At 38.5% G+C, this 15,901-nt stretch overlaps 1 protein-coding gene across 1 annotated transcript in view; it reads left to right on the forward strand.

The window, feature by feature from the left end:
• Positions 1 to 15,005, forward strand: part of RAB3C (RAB3C, member RAS oncogene family) — a 247,275-nt gene extending 232,270 nt beyond the window's left edge. The window contains exon 4 of the mRNA XM_039243831.1: positions 14,353 to 15,005. Coding sequence (XP_039099762.1) covers positions 14,353 to 14,540 — 188 coding nt within the window. The 3' untranslated portion in view covers positions 14,541 to 15,005. The remainder of the gene's footprint in view (positions 1 to 14,352) is intronic.
• Positions 15,006 to 15,901: the final 896 nt, after the last annotated feature.

The following is a 15,901-nucleotide window of genomic DNA, read 5'->3' on the forward strand; positions in this document are numbered from 1 at the left end:
TGTTTCAAATTCCACATATAAGATCATACAGAATATTCTTATTTTTCCTTCACTCGTCATTATGTCTTTTATTGAATCATTTATTTATTTAGTTAGTTAAATACAAGTTACTTAACATACAGTGTAGTATTGGCCTCAGGAGTGGAACCTAGTGATTCATCACTTGTATGTAACACCCAGTGCTCATCCCAACAGGTGCCCTCCTTAATGCCCATCACTCATTTAACCCAGCCCCCCCCACACACCTCCCCTCCAGCTATCCTCAGTTTGTTCTCTATATTTAAGAGTCTCTTACGGTTTGCCTCTCGCTCTGTATTTTATTTTTCCTTCCTTTCCCCATGTTCATCTGCTGTGTTTTTTAAACTCCATTTACGAGTTAAGTAATCTATTGTCTTTCTCTACTTATTTTGCTTAGCATAATACACTTTATTTTTTTTAATGTTTTATTTATTTCTAGGAGAGAGAGAGAGAGAGAGAGAGAGAGACAGCATGAGCAGGGGAAGGTCAGAGAGAGAGGGAGTCACAGACTGAAACAGGCTCCAGGCTCTGAGCTGGCAGTCAGCACAGAGTCAGACACTTAACCGACTAAGCCACCCAGGCGCCCCATAGCATAATACACTTTAGCTCCATCCACATTGTTATAGATGGCAAGATTCCATTGTTTTTGATTGCTGAGTAGTATTCCAGTGTGTGTGTGTGTGTGTGTGTGTGTGTGTGTGTGTACACCACATTTTCTTTATCTATTCATTCTTCCATACTTTGGCTATTGTTGATAGCGCTGCTGTAAACATTGAGGTGCATGTGTCCCTATGAATCAGGATTTTTGTATCATTTGGATAAATACCTAGTAGTGCAATTGCTGGGTCATACGGTAACTCTATTTTTAATTTTTTAAGGAACCTCCATACTGTTTTCCAGAGTGTCTATACCAGTTTGTGTTCCCACCAATGTGAAAAGGGCTCCCTTTTTTTCTGCATTCTTGCCAACATCTCTTGTTTCCTGAGTTTGTTCATTGTAGACATTCTGACTGGGGTGAGGTGGTATCTCGTTATGGTTTTAATTGGTATTTCCCTGAAGATGAGTGATACTGAGCATCTTTCATGTGTCTGTTAGCCATCTGAATATCTTATTTGAAAAAGTGTCTATTCATGTCTTATGGCTGTTTATTCACTGGATTACTTGTTTTTTGGGTGTTGAGTTTGTAAGTTCTTTATAGGTTTTAGATATGAAACCTTTATCTGACATGTTATTTGCAAACATTTTCTCCCATTCCATCAGTTGACTTTTAGTTTTGTTGACTGTTTCCTTGATTGTGTACAAGGTTTTTTCTTCATGAGGTCCCAGTAGTTAATTTTTATTTCCCTTGCCCCTGGAGACATGTCTAGTAAGAAGTTGCTCTGGCCGAGGTCATAAAGTTTGCTGCCTGTTTTTTCCTATAAGATGTTGATGGTTTCCTATCTCATATTTAGGTCTTACATCCATTCTGAATTATTTTTGTATATGGTGTAAGAAAGTGGTCCAGTTTTATTCTTCTGCATGTCGCTGTCCACTTTTTCCAACACAATTTGCCAAAGAGAATTTTTTCCATTGCATATTCTTTCCTGCTTTGTTAAAAATTAGTTAGCCTTACCTTAGTGGATCCATTTCTGGGTCCCCTATTCTGTTCCATTGATCTATGTGTCTGTTTTTGTGCTAGTACCATACTGCCTTGATGTATTACAGCTTTGTAATAACAGCTTGAAGTTCGGAATTGTGATGCCTCCCGCTTTGGTCTTCTTTTTCAACATTACTTTAGCTATTCAGGGTCTTCTCTGGTTCCATACAAATTTTAGGATTGTTTGCTCCAGGTCTGTGAAGAATGCTGGTGTTATTTTGATAGGAATTACATTGAATATGTAGATTTCTTTGGGTAGTATAGACATTTTAACAATATTTGTTCTTGGAATGGAATGTTTCTCCATTTCTTTGTGTTTTCTTTTATAAGCTTTCTATAGTTCACCTACACATCCCTTACCTCCCTGGTTAGATTTATTTCTAGCTATCTTATGATTTTCGGTGCAGTTGTAAACAGGATCAACTTGTTGGTATTTCTGCAGCTTCATTACTGGTGTATAGAGATGCAACCATTTTCTGTATGTTGATTTTATATCCTGCAGCTTTGCTGAATTCACTAATCAGTTCTAGCAGTTTTTTTGGTGGAGTCTTTTGGTTTTCCATGTAGAGTATCATGTCATCTGCAAAGAGTGAAAGTTTGACTTCCTTGCCGATTTGTATGTCTTTTATTTCTTTCTGTTGTTTGATTGCTGAGGATGGGACTTCAAGTTCTACGTTAAACAACAGTGGTGAGAGTAGACATCCCTGTCATGTTCCTGACCTTAGGGGTAACGCTCTCAGTCTTTCCCCACTGACAATGATATTAGCTGTGGACCTTTCCTATATGGCCTTTATGATGTTGAGGAATGTTTCTTCTATCCCTACTTTGTTGAGGGTTTTTATCAATAAAGGATGCTCTATTTTGTCAGTGCTGTTTTTCTCTGTCTTTTGAGAGGATCGTATGATTTTTATACTGTTTTTAAAATGTCTATCACATTGATTTGTGAATATTGAACCAGTCCTGTGGCCCAGGAATAAATCCCACTTGATTATGGTAAATAATTTTTTTTTAATTTTTTTATAGTTTATTTATTTTTGAGGCAGAGAGAGACAGCATGAGCAGGTGAGGGGCAGAGAGAGGGAGGCACAGAATCCGAAACAGGCTCCAGGCTCTGAGCTACCAGCACAGAGCCCGATGCGGAGCTCGAACCTACCAACTGTGAGATCATGACCTGAGCCAAAGTCAGATGCTTAACCAACTGAGCCACCCAGGAATCCCTGGTAAATAATTATTTTAACATACTGTTGAATTTGATTGACTATTACCTTGTTGAGAATTTTCCATTTCCAGGTTCATCAGAGATACTGGCCTGTAATTCTCCTTTTTAGTGGAGTCTTTGTTTGGTTTTGGAATTAGGTAATGCTAGCTTCATAGAATGAGTTTGGAAGGTTTCCTTCCATTTTTATTTTTTTAGAACATTTTGACAAGAATTAATATTAACTCTTCTTTAAATGTCTCCGGTAGAATTTCTTTGGGAAGCCATCTGGTCCCGTACTTCTGTTAGGACATTTTTGATAACTGGTTCAGTTTCTTTGCTGGTTATGGGCCTATTCAAATTTTCTATTTCTTCTTGTTTCACTTTGGTAGTGTGTATCTAGGAATTTGTCCATTTCTTCCATCTTGCCTATAGTTTTCTAAGTGTTTGTATTTTTGTGGTGGTGGTATGATCTCTCCTCTTTTATTCTTGATTTTATCCATTTGGATTTTTTTTTTTCCTTTTTAAGTCGTTTGGGGGTTTATCAATTTTTTTTGTTGTTGTTCTTTCAAAGAAGTAGTGTTTAGTTTCACTGATATCTTTTGTTGTTGTTTCTATATTGTTTATTTCTTCTCTGATCTTTATTATTTTCCTTCTGCTGGCTTTAGGTTTTATTTGCTGCTCCTTTAGGTGTAAGGTTAAGTTGTGTATTTGTGACCTTTCTTGCTTCTTGAGATAGGTCTGAAGTGCAATGTACTTTCCTCTTAGGACTGCCTTTGCTGCGTACCAAAAGTTTTGGACTGTTGTGTTTTCATTTTCATTGCCTTCCATGTATTTTTTAAATATTTTCTTTAATTTTCTGGTAAACCTATTCATTCTTTACTAGGGTGTTCTTTAACTTCCAAGTATTTGAGAGCTTTCCAACTTTATTTTTTCTTTTGGTTGGTTTCCACTTTCTTGATTAGTTTTAGGCCTTTGATCTCTTCAGCAAGGATTTCTCTGGTGTCTTCTGTGCTTTTTTCAAGACAAGCTAATAGTCATTTGATTGTTGTTCTGAATTCTTGTTCAGATTTATTGCTTATATCTGTTTTGAGCAAGTTCTGGGCTGTGATATGTTCTTGACCTTTCTTTTGTGGAGACTTTCTCCATCTGGTCATTTTGGCTAAGTTTCTATCTTTTGCATGTTTTAAAAGAATGTTATGTTTCCTGCACCTGAGAGAAATGCTATATTAAAAAGAGGTCATGCATTCTTCAAGGCCTGGCACTTCACAGAGTGTTTCTTGTGTAGGCTGTATACCCTGGGGCCAGCTCCCCCATCCCAGGGGTGCACACCACAGCTCCACTCCAGGGAAAGTCAAATACTTACAAAACCTCAGAGCTTGGTCTCTAAACACTGTTTGCAAAAAATACCCCGTGACACCCAGTACTTCTTGTTCCCCAGTATGTGGTCCAGAGAGGTCTCCCTCTCCTGCAAACTAAATGCCACTGTTCTCAACCTCTCGCTGTCTGCCTATGGCAGGGGACCCCTACCCCACCCTGGCACCACCATTTTTCTCTTCTCTAGTTCACTTCCACACACTTCACATGTGCCAGTCTCACTCCAACTGTGGAAATCCTTCTGCCACTCTGCAAGTCGATATCCTAAGTGTTCCGAATGATCTGACCTCAATATTGCTGTGTTTGAGGGTGGAGGAAAGCCTAGGATCCCCCTACTTTTCTGAAAGTTTAACTTCTCCCCTAGCATCATGTCTTCAAGGTCCATCCATGTTATCTCAAATGGCAGGATTTCTTCATTGTTAATGGTTGGATAATATTCTAGTGTGTGTGTGTACATACACACATACACATACCACCACTTCTTTATCCATGATCCACAGATGGATAATTAGGTTGTTCCATATGTTGGCTATTATAAATAAGGCTGCAATAAACATGGAGGTATATTTATCTTTTCAAGTTAGTGGGGTTTTTTTCTTCAAATAAATATCGAGAAGTGAAATTGCTGGATCGTATGGTAATTCTATTTTTAATTTTGGGGGGACCTCCATATTGTTTTCCGTATGGCTGCACTCATTTGCATTCCCACCAACAGTAACAGTGTACAAGGGTTTCTTTTTCTCCACATTCTAACCACCATTTGTTACTTCTTTCTGATATACCGATTCTAACAGGTGTGAGGTGATATCTCACTGTGGAATTCATTTGCATTTCTATAGTGATTGATGATGTTGAGCTTATTTTCTTGTATCATTTGGCCACTCATAGACCTTATTCAAACAAATATCTTTTTGAGTTCTTCTCTACCTTTTAATCAGATTGTCTTTTTGCTTTTGATCTTTGAGTTCTTTGAATATTTTGTGTATTAGCCCCCTATCATATAGGATTTGTCAACATGTTTTTTCCCATTCCATAGATTATATTTTCATTTTGTTCATTGTTAGCTGGGCAGAAACTTTTTAGCTTGATGTTTTGTTTGTTCTTGCTTAGGTTACTTGTGCCATATACAATGCCATGTACATGACAATAGGTGTCATATACAAAAAATCATTGCCAAGACCCATGTCAAGGAACTTTTTCCCTGTGTTTTCTCTAGCAGCTTCACAGTTCCAAATGTACAGTCTTACATTTAAGTCATTCATCCATTTCAAATAATTTTTCAAATTATCAGTGGCATAAGATACATGTCTTTCAGTCTCTTCTCCATTGAGTATTGGCTCTTTTGTCAAATATTAGTTGATTATATTTGTGTTTTAAATAGCTTCTCAGTTCTTTTTCATTGTTCTCTGTGACTATTTTTATGTCAGAAACATTTGAAGACAATAGCTTTATAGTATAACTTGAAATCAGTAAGTATGATGCTTCCTGCTTTGTTCTTTATTTTCAGGTTGACTTTGCCTGTTCAGGATTATTTGTGGTTACATATAAATTTTAGAATTATTTTTCCATCTCTGTAAAAAATGTGATTGGAACCTTTTAAGGATTGTACTGAATCTATACATTGCTTTTGGTATTATTGACATTTTAGCAATGTTCTTAAAATTAATGAACATGGGACACTTTTAATTTGTGTTTTCTCCGGTTTGTTTCATCATTATCTTAGAAGATAGCTCTTACACTTCCTTAAAGTTCTTAAGTGCTTTATTGTTTTTGATGCTATTATAAATTGGACCATTTTATTTTTCAATTATTCCTATGTAGAAACACTACTGATTTTTCTTTAACTTTACTAAATTTAAATCTAACAGTTTTTTTTGGTGGAGTCTTAGCATTTTCTTCCGGTCTGATTGCTCTGTCTAGAATTTCCAGTACTATGTTGAATAAGATTGGTGAAAATGGTAACAGTTTCCTTGTTCCTGAAATCAAAATAAATGCTTTCAATCTTTCACCATTAAGTATATTAGCTATGGACTTATCCTATATGGCCTTTAATATAGTGAGGTACATTCCTTCCTGTATCTAATGTGTTATCATGAAAAGGTGTTCAATTTTCTCATTTTGTGCCTTAACACTTGGTTTATATTAGAAAATATATCATGTGTGCTTGTGAGGAATAATATTCTGCTGTTCAGATATATTTATTCTATAGTGTTCTAATCTGCTATTATAAATTCTCTGTTTGGAGGAACTATCCATTGTTGAGCATAGAGTATCTAAGTCCCCAACTATTCTTGTATTACTTATTTCTCCATTTAGCCATGTTTTGCTCTATGTATTTAGATGCTCTGATTTGGTGAGCATAAATATTTACAATGGTTACACCTTCTTAATGGAGTGCCCTTTTATAATAAATAGAATATTTATACATCTTCCTTGTTTCTCTTACCACTTTAAGTTTCAATTATTTTTAATGTTTATTTTTAAGAGAGAGAAAGAAAGATCATGAGCTGGGGAGGGGCAGAGAGAGATGGAGACAGAATCTGAAGTAGGCTCCAGGCTCTGAGCTGTCAGCACAGAGCCCAATACCGGGCTCAAACTCACAAGCCCATGAGACCATGACCTGAGCTGAAGTCAGATTCCCAACCGACTGAGGCACCCAAGGCCCACTGTGAGCCACCTAGACACCCCTTAATTTTAATGTCTGTTTTGTCTGATAAGGTATAGATACTCCTCTCTGCTGTTTTGGTTACTATTTGCTTGAAATACTTTTTTCCATTCTCTCACTGTCAGTTTGTGAGTATCTTTTAGGGTAAAGTATCTCTTTTAAGTAGCACATTGTTTGATTTTCCTAACTTTTCAGCCATTTTATGTCTTTTAGAGGATTTAAGCCCTTTAAAGTAAAAAGTCACTACGGCATTTTGTTTGTTGTTTTCTGGCTGTGGTAAAGATCAATAATTCCTTGTTTATTATCCTGCTATCTTTTGGTATTAGTATACTTGGCTTCTTTATCATGTGCCTTTGTGTTACTACAAGGCTTACATAAAATATTATAATTTTAAGACACTATAAGCTGGAAATAATTTCAATGGCCTTCCTAAACTTTATCCTTTTGCTTATTCTCCCCCTTACAACTTAGGTTATCATTGTTCCAGTTTATTTAATAGTGTTTAACCAGTAGAAGATTACTGTATCAGGCTAATTTCTTTTGTTTTTATTATGTTCATTAGCATTCTTTACCACTCAAAGAACTCCTTTTAGCATTTCTTTTTTTTTTTTTTTTAATTTTTTTAAAAATTTATTTCTAGGAGAGAGAGAGAGAGAGGGAGACACAGACTCTGAAACAGGCTCCAGGCTCTGAGCTGGCAGNATTTATTTCTAGGAGAGAGAGAGAGAGAGGGAGACACAGACTCTGAAACAGGCTCCAGGCTCTGAGCTGGCAGTCAGTACAGAGCCCGATGTGGGGCTCGAACCCACGAACTGCGAGATCATGACCTAAGCGAAAGTCAGATGCTTAACCGACTAAGCCACCCAGGCGCCCCTCCTTTTAGCATTTCTTGCAAGACAGGTTTAGTGTAAGATACCTTGGCTGGATATAGAATTATTAGTTGACAGTGTTTTTTCTTTCAATTTAGTTTTAGTAATGATGTTTAGGTTTAGTAATGATGTTAAGCCCTATCAGGTTAAATCTGTTCGGGGTCCTTTGGGCCTCATGGATCTGGATGTCCATTTGTATCCTCAGGTTAGGACATTTGCAGCCATTATTCCTTTATATGCATTTTCTGAAATACATTTGCCTTTCTCTTTTCCTAGAATTCTTATAATGCAGATATTGTTTGTTTTGATTGTGTCATTTAAATGTTATAGCCTTTCTTCACTCATTTTTTCCCTTTTATTCCTCTGAGTTGGTCATTTCGATTTTGTTTTCTTCTAAATCATTGATTCTTCAGCATGATTATGCTTTTCAATTGCTTTATTGAATTCTTCAATATGGTCTTCATATTTTTCAACTCTAAGATTTTCTGTGTTAGTTTTTGTATCCTTAAACTTCTCATTATATTAATACGGTTTTTTAAATTTTGTGTTTTTCTAGTTCACAAAATTTCTGTGAAAGAACTATTCTGAATTTGTTGTGTGACAGTTCATAGATCTTCATTTCCTTAGAATCAACTATTGGAGCTTTTTATCTCTGTGATCAAGGAAGCAGTTTTTTTCTTCCAGACATGACAGTTTCACTTGGGCAGAGACCATTCTTCTCCAGGCAGATCAGTTTGGGCATTTGGACTTTTTATGCTGATCATAACCCTGGGTTGCTAGGGCTTGCTATTAGGGGCCATTTTTGGGCAAGTTTGCTGCCTGGGGTCAGGGGGTGGAAGGATGTTTCTAAGTCAAGTTAAGACTGCTGCTTTGGTTTCCTGCCCAAGTAATGAAGTACACATTTATATGCGTTCTCTCATCAGACTTGCTAAACATTCAGGACTGAGTACTATATTCAGAAGTAGATGGTACTTTGAATTAGTTTCCCAGCCCTGGTAGCGCAAGAAGGGTGGGTGCCTCCATAAGCATAGCTATTGGGTGGTTTATGCAATTTCCTTGTGCTCTGTTTCCATTTCTTGTTCAGCTGAAATGAAGGCTGTGTTTAGCTGTGGACAGGGATACGACCTCCTTCCCCTGCCTACCACCAGTATAAGAACTGGCTCCAGAGTCCCTGACACTTCATGTTGGGTTTTGACTCAACCTGACCCATGCTCCATGTTTCCAAGCCAGACAGGAACACTGGCTTTGCCTCTTGTACTTTCTGCTTGAGCATTGTGGGTCTAAATAGCTTCTAGGTATGCTGACCAGCCTTGCTTGGTCAGGCATGGCAATGCTATCCCTGGTGGACAGGGATAGGTTGGGTTGCAGGGCCATCAAAGCTCTAGTGGCTCCCTGAAATACCAGACCCACACGTTGCTTTCCTTAGACTGCTACCATCTATCCATCCACAGATGACCAGAGTTCCTCATTGAGACTGCTGTTTGGGTGCTACAGGTAGAAACTGAGTTTAACAAGGTATGAGTGCGGGTTATTAATGCTTCTCTTCCTTTCTCTGGCACAAAATTCTAAGGACTGAGCCCTGCATAATCTTCCAAAATTCCTATGGGGCAGAACTGGAGTGGAGGCTTCCAAGAAGCTATGCACACTGACTGGGAGAGCTGAAGGCTTTTTCTGGGCTCTCTTTTTCCCCCCTGGAAGAACTCTGGTTTCAGGGAGATTATGAAGGGGAAGGGGAACACGTTCCTGTGACCATGTGCAGCTGCTCCTCTTCTCTCTCTAGCTGTGTGTCTTGGTCTCCTTGGTTCACAGAGTTGCTTCATCCTCTTCACTTTCTTTTAGGAGTCTCCAAAGGTGTCCTGTCCATGAATAATTGTTAGTTGTTCTCCTCGTGAGGGGGAGCAAAGTAAGAATGAACTATGCTGCCATCTTCGTGATGACACTCTAGAGATAAGAATTTTAAAGGTTGGGTCAAACTAATTTTTACCAGTTTGGTGGCCAAATGTAACACAGAGCCATCTCTAGAGGAAACTTGGCAGTGCCTTGGATCAGGTCTCTTCACTAGAGGGGGAGTTGACAGGCTTATCAACCGTACTAACAATGGTGCATTCTAGGAAGGGATTGCACTAGAGTTAGTCAATAAAGTAGATTGTCTTCACAAAAAGAATGAAAGAAAGAGTATCATGGGCTGCTGTAGTTGTGGCACTATCCTTTGTACTGCAAAAGCCAAGCTTCTGTCTCATATGAAGATGTTAAGCTCAAGTCTGGAGTAGGAAAGGCAGGAACAAAACTTCTCTATCTCCACCGTGATAAAGCTACCATCTGGTCAGGTCTGACTAATGATAGGCACTCAAAGCCTAGAATATCGGACTACTTACTGTAGCAGTATGTACCTTTGGGTTAGCTCCTGTTCTCCCCAGCTTTGGAAGACTTTCCCCGACGCTTCTTGAGGCAAGTGTATCCACATTTTTATTGAATGCTTCTCCTGAATTCTATCTGGAAAGCTCACTTACCAGATTCTGCTCAGAAATCCAGAGTTTTGGCCCAAATGTCACCCAGCTGGCAGCAGAATGACCTTTTTTGCCACTCTGGTTCATCTAGTTCCACAGAACTGCAATTAGAACTGGAATTGAAAGGTCTTATTAGGAATTTGAGAATAGGAAACTAAGCACAAATCATAGATTTTTTAATAATGAGATGAAAATGATTTATTGCATTATCATTTTAGAAGCTGCTCCTCATCTATAGAAATGATAGCAATTCTGATTATTCTTTCAAAATTAAGTTAAAGACCATCCAAATCCTCCATATGGTGGTTGTGATTCTCTTAGAGGTGGAGAAGACGACTCAGTTTCCCAGAACATCTTCTGAAAACAAATGGCATAGCCTTTGACATGTAGGAATACATTGTTACCTAGAAAAGAATATTTCTCTGGGACCCAGAGTGGTGGGCATGAGGAATCATTTCTTTAGAGATCTCTTCTGGCAAACATACCTTTTCATTCATTTTTAGACAAATCAGATGTTAAAACTCTGTATAATAGCATAATTGAAATGTAATGCACATATCGTGCAGTCACCCATTTAGAGTGTCTAGTGTATTCGGAGTTGTACAACTTTAATCAAACTGCAATATTTTCATCACCCACACCCATTAGCATTCATTCTCCATTTCCTCAACTTGCCACTGCCAGCCCTAGGTCACCACTATTCTACTTTCTGTCTCTACAGATTTGCCAGTTTTGCACATTTCATTTAAATGGAATCATATAAGAGTAGTCCTTTATGTATGACTTATCTAGCATAATGTTTTCAAGAAAAAAACGTTCTATGCTTGAATGGTAACCCACTGTATGCATATACTACATTTTGATGATCCCTTAATGGGGGGGGAACCATTTTTGGAGGAACTTCTGTACTGTTTTCCAGAGTGGCTGTATCAGATTCATACCAACAATGCATAAGCAGTCCCTTCTCTGACTTTAATGACCAACATTCGAAAATCTCACCTACCGGAACTTTTTGATATGAGCCATGTTAGCCATTTTGAATAGTGAGAAGTGATAGCTTACCATGGCTTTGGTTTGGATTTTTCTAATGACTCGTAGGGCCCAACACCCCTTTTAATTTGCCTGTTTGCCATCTATAAGTCTTCTTTAGAAAAACATCTATTGAGATCCTCTTGCCCTTTTTTAAATCAGATGGTTTCTTTTTTGACTACTGAGCTGTAGGAGTGGTTTATACATTTTAGATAATGCTTTGTCACATTTATGATTTGCACATATTTTCTCACAGTTCAGGAGGGTGTTAATTTTGTTGGTCTCTTTCACTGTGCAGGAGCTTTTTAGTTTGAAATAGTCCCACTAGTTTGCTTTTGAGATCAGATTTTTAAAGTTTACATTCATTCTTTCACATAAGGCTGGCCAGTTTGCCATCACCAGTTAATTGGCCATAGATGCCTGAATTTGTTTCTGAGCTCTCTATCCTGTTCTACTGACCTATGTAATGCTTTCATGCCTGCTTACACCACATCAAAGAATCATTGCTACTTTCAAGCCGTGTATATTGTAAGGTTATGCCTTCCATAGATAGTGATTCCCCAGATAGATCTGGGCACGAAAACTAACAACACTCAGAGAATGGGTTCCAATCTTGAAATAAGTTCTATGCATAAAAGGTTATCCAACAGCAATGCAGTTAGTGAAAGTAAAAATCTATCCTTGCTGCAAACTTCATTGTTGTCCTAGAAAATTGCCAGCCATCCTTACCATCAGCATCCATCAACATCAAGGCAAGCCCCTCCTCCAGGGTAAAGATTGATACTCACTGTAATCTCAGATGGTTAGCAATTTTAAAGTATTTTTGAATGATTATGTACATTTTTGACACATAGACACAGGAAAACCACAAAGTTCATTTGGCTTGCTCTATTGTGATTTCATTTTGCCAAGGTGGTCTGAAACTGGACCCACCACATCTCTGAGGTATGCCTGTGATGGCCACCTGAATCAGTCTTATGTAGCACAATGCATCAGAGTACCTTGGAATCATCATGCTATTTGTTTCAGAGTCTAAATCTAGTTAATTTTCTAAATAGTGAAAATTTATCATAGAACTTACAATTCAGCTGGAACCAGATAGTTGCTTAGTTCTGTAGGCTCTCTGGAGAAGCAGGAGAGTATCCAGGTTAATAGTTCAAAGCCAGCTTTACCATTATAAACTGAGCACATAAATGGGCAAAGAACTAGACAATTTTGTGCCTGTTTCCTTACCAGGAATTTTTTTTCAATGCTAGCACCTACTTCATGGACAAAATGCGGTACAAGTATATCAAGCGCTTTGAATAATACCGGTCATATGGTAAGCATTCAAATGGTAGTTTAATACTATTATCATAGCAGGATTGAGTTTGCTTGCCACTTTTATATATATTTTCTCATTTGAGCCTCGTGACAGGTCTGTAGCTAACTAAGGCAAATGACAAAAGTAACCTGACAAAAACCATGACTTGATAGTGAGGCTAGATTTCCCATCTTCTGATTGATAATAATACATCCACCACTAACCATACCCTGGCACCCTCACTATAAGAGACTGTTATAATATGGTGTCATTTTCCTGGTCAAGCCCCTGAGAGCATTCTGGCTCTTGGGATTTAGGTTCATTTTAGTGACTTCAAGTTGTAAACTAGCATGAGAGAATTGAATCTGTCCATGAAATCTTTGTGCCAAATTTTGGAATTGTTTTCCTCCAAATTCATTGGAATCTTAGCATCCTTAATTTAGCCTTGGAGAAATCCCCAGTAGGATGCATATAGTTCTACATATTGGCAATAGTGGTTCTACATTGTTTAGATCCATACTGGCCCTACTCATGTTCCTCTAATTCCAGTCCTGCAATTACGCACATTGTATTTTAACAATAGAACACATAATAGGGGGTGAAATTCAAGCTCAAACATAGTCCTCTAACTCCCAAGTATCATAACTAAATTAGATGTTTTAACTCCAGAGAATTTTTATCTTTCCCTATTACTTTAAAAAAGTATCCTGGGTTATCAAAGGGTTTAGACATGAATGTAAAATACTAGTCCATTTTTTTTCTCCTTTGGTCTCAGGAGCTGAGATGAAATCAAATGATTTCATCGTTCTGAATCCATGTGGCTCCTTTGAGATAGGGCCAGATGTAAGCAGAAAGATTTATAGGGCATAAAATTCAGAATGGATTAGAAAAGCATTTTTGTGTCCAGCCCAATACATCCTAAATCAAAGTCCCCTGAATGGACTGGGGAGGTTGTCATGGCAACTAACTGGCAAGCTGAGCCCCTGGAATGTGAAGACAAACAATAGGGTGATAAGATTGTGTACAGAACAGCCCACTCTGGCTGCTTCTGCCCAGGTATAGTGACACGTCGGTAGCAGTGTCCAAATGCCACCACATTTTTTGTACCTCCTTACAATTCTGGCATCTCTTTTGAACTGTATCAGGTATCCTTTCCCCGAGGTCAGTAAGAATACTGACAGAAGCCCTAGGAAAATCAGCACCCGTAGATACATACACTGGTATAGAAAGCCATGAAGGGCAAACAGGACACAAAAATTTCTGAAAGGAAGCACATTTAAGGTAAATCCAGTGACTCTTTGGTGCCACCTTGTGACCAGTTAGATGCTGAAATTTTACAAAAAGCCTCCTCTTTCCTGAGGCCTCAGCAGGGCAGACTGTGATGGTGGTTGGTAGCATCTGAAACGGGACAAGAAAAGTATGCCAAATAATATGCGTCTCAGAAAAGTTTGCGAGAAACTACCTGGTGCCCGGGAGGTGGTGGAAGGATTTGGTGTGGTGGATCTTCAATGTTGCCCTTACCAACTTCTGCAAAGAGATTTGTTTGTTGGTGTTCATTCAGGTGTTCTGGTAGCATAAAAAAAAAATAGGGAAAAACAAAAGAATTGGTAGCAAGAAGATAACATTTGTTCAAGTTGCATCCTGGGCCCACCTCTTCCTGTCTCACACAATCACCAGTGAAAACCCTAGTCAAGTCCCATTTAGTTTCAGAAGCGTAAAATGACCAAGCTGTGTTTCCCTCTGTTTCTTCCAGGGTTTGAATTTTTTGAAACAAGTGCCAAGGATAACATTAATGTCAAGCAGACATTTGAGCGTCTTGTGGATATTATCTGCGACAAAATGTCAGAGAGTCTGGAGACGGATCCGGCCATCACTGCAGCAAAGCAGAACACAAGACTCAAGGAAACCCCTCCTCCACCACAGCCCAACTGCGGTTGTTAATGCCCCCCACACGCAGGCAGCTCTGGGAGGGGGGCACGTCACCTACCAACAGCATTTATAAATGGTCGATTAACCTTCATTTATACTGCCTAATAATTATTTGAGGGAAATCTTTGATGTCAGTGGCTCATACATGCATTCAATTTGTGGGAGATTTCCTGTGTTACTATGTGGCAAATATGTGATCTCAAATTTGTAAGGACTGTCCAGCTATAAACATCTGGTATTTGCATGTAATTTGTTACTTGTCTTTGTAGGCTCTTTTTGTTTCGGATTTCTTCTCAAGATTAAGCTACTGCTGGGACCTCAGACTGTAATTTCACTACAACTGACTTTTGTGCCACGGGTTCAAATTTGCAGTTCACTTGTATGGCTGGATGATAACCTAACCAAGGAATTGCTTGTGGGCGTGGGCAAGAGGAGATCTCAGGAGACCTTCATGGGTCTGATCAGTTTACTGTTCAGGAAATGCGTCTGTTTTTCATTGTTATTAATAACTGAGGAGACCATTGACTATAAAGAAATTTAAAAACTGTGTTTGAAACCCTTGCAAGTTTTATAAGACATTAAATCTAGTTCCAGTCTGATAAGTATAATTATGTCATAGGAACTGAATTTGAACAGTCCTCTTAATTTATTGAAATAATCCATGTTTCTAACCCCGGGTTACTGTTGCCACTATTTCTGCCCAACGTTCTGAAGAGTTGAGGGCACCAACAGCCTGAGAGGCATCTGGTTAAGGCATGATGTCACAGCTATTTTAACCAAGACAGGAATACCTGCAGCACTCAAAGGACTGTGTTCACCCCTATTTTCCTAATAAAGGCCCCCCCCCCCATTACACACAAATCACCACCACTTTCTGAAACTTCATATCAGCAATGCTCGAGATTGAGCAGAAGTTGAATCTTTCTTGTTAGAGCCCCTCTTCTCACGGGATAGAGGCTTGCTTCCCCGACCAGTGCCTTCTGTTCACACCTCAGCTGCATTCTTGTACCTAATACAATTAATTTCAACAATATCCCAATGGTTCAAAGATTGAGGAAAAGACCATGTTTATCTCTAGTCTTTTTCAGTCTAGTTCTTCATAATTCTAAAGCATATCCCCATTCTACAAGACTTTAAAGATGCTTAAGTTACTGAGAGAATGCTCTTTAGAGCTCCGAGTTAGAGAAACATGTTAGGACCCTGGCAACAATTTAAAAACCCGTATTTTCTTTCTCTCAGATTCCCTAAAGACCATATAGGAATAACAAGCAAACAAACAAATCTCACCAGTTCTTCTCACTGCACACCAGAAGGAGATTTGCATCCTTAGCACATCCAATATTGTTGACAGTTGTTAGTTAAGATGTTAGGAA

Source organism: Hyaena hyaena, unplaced genomic scaffold, assembly GCF_003009895.1.
Source record: "Hyaena hyaena isolate Hyena2069 unplaced genomic scaffold, ASM300989v1 scaffold_232, whole genome shotgun sequence".
Lineage (NCBI taxonomy): Eukaryota > Metazoa > Chordata > Mammalia > Carnivora > Hyaenidae > Hyaena > Hyaena hyaena.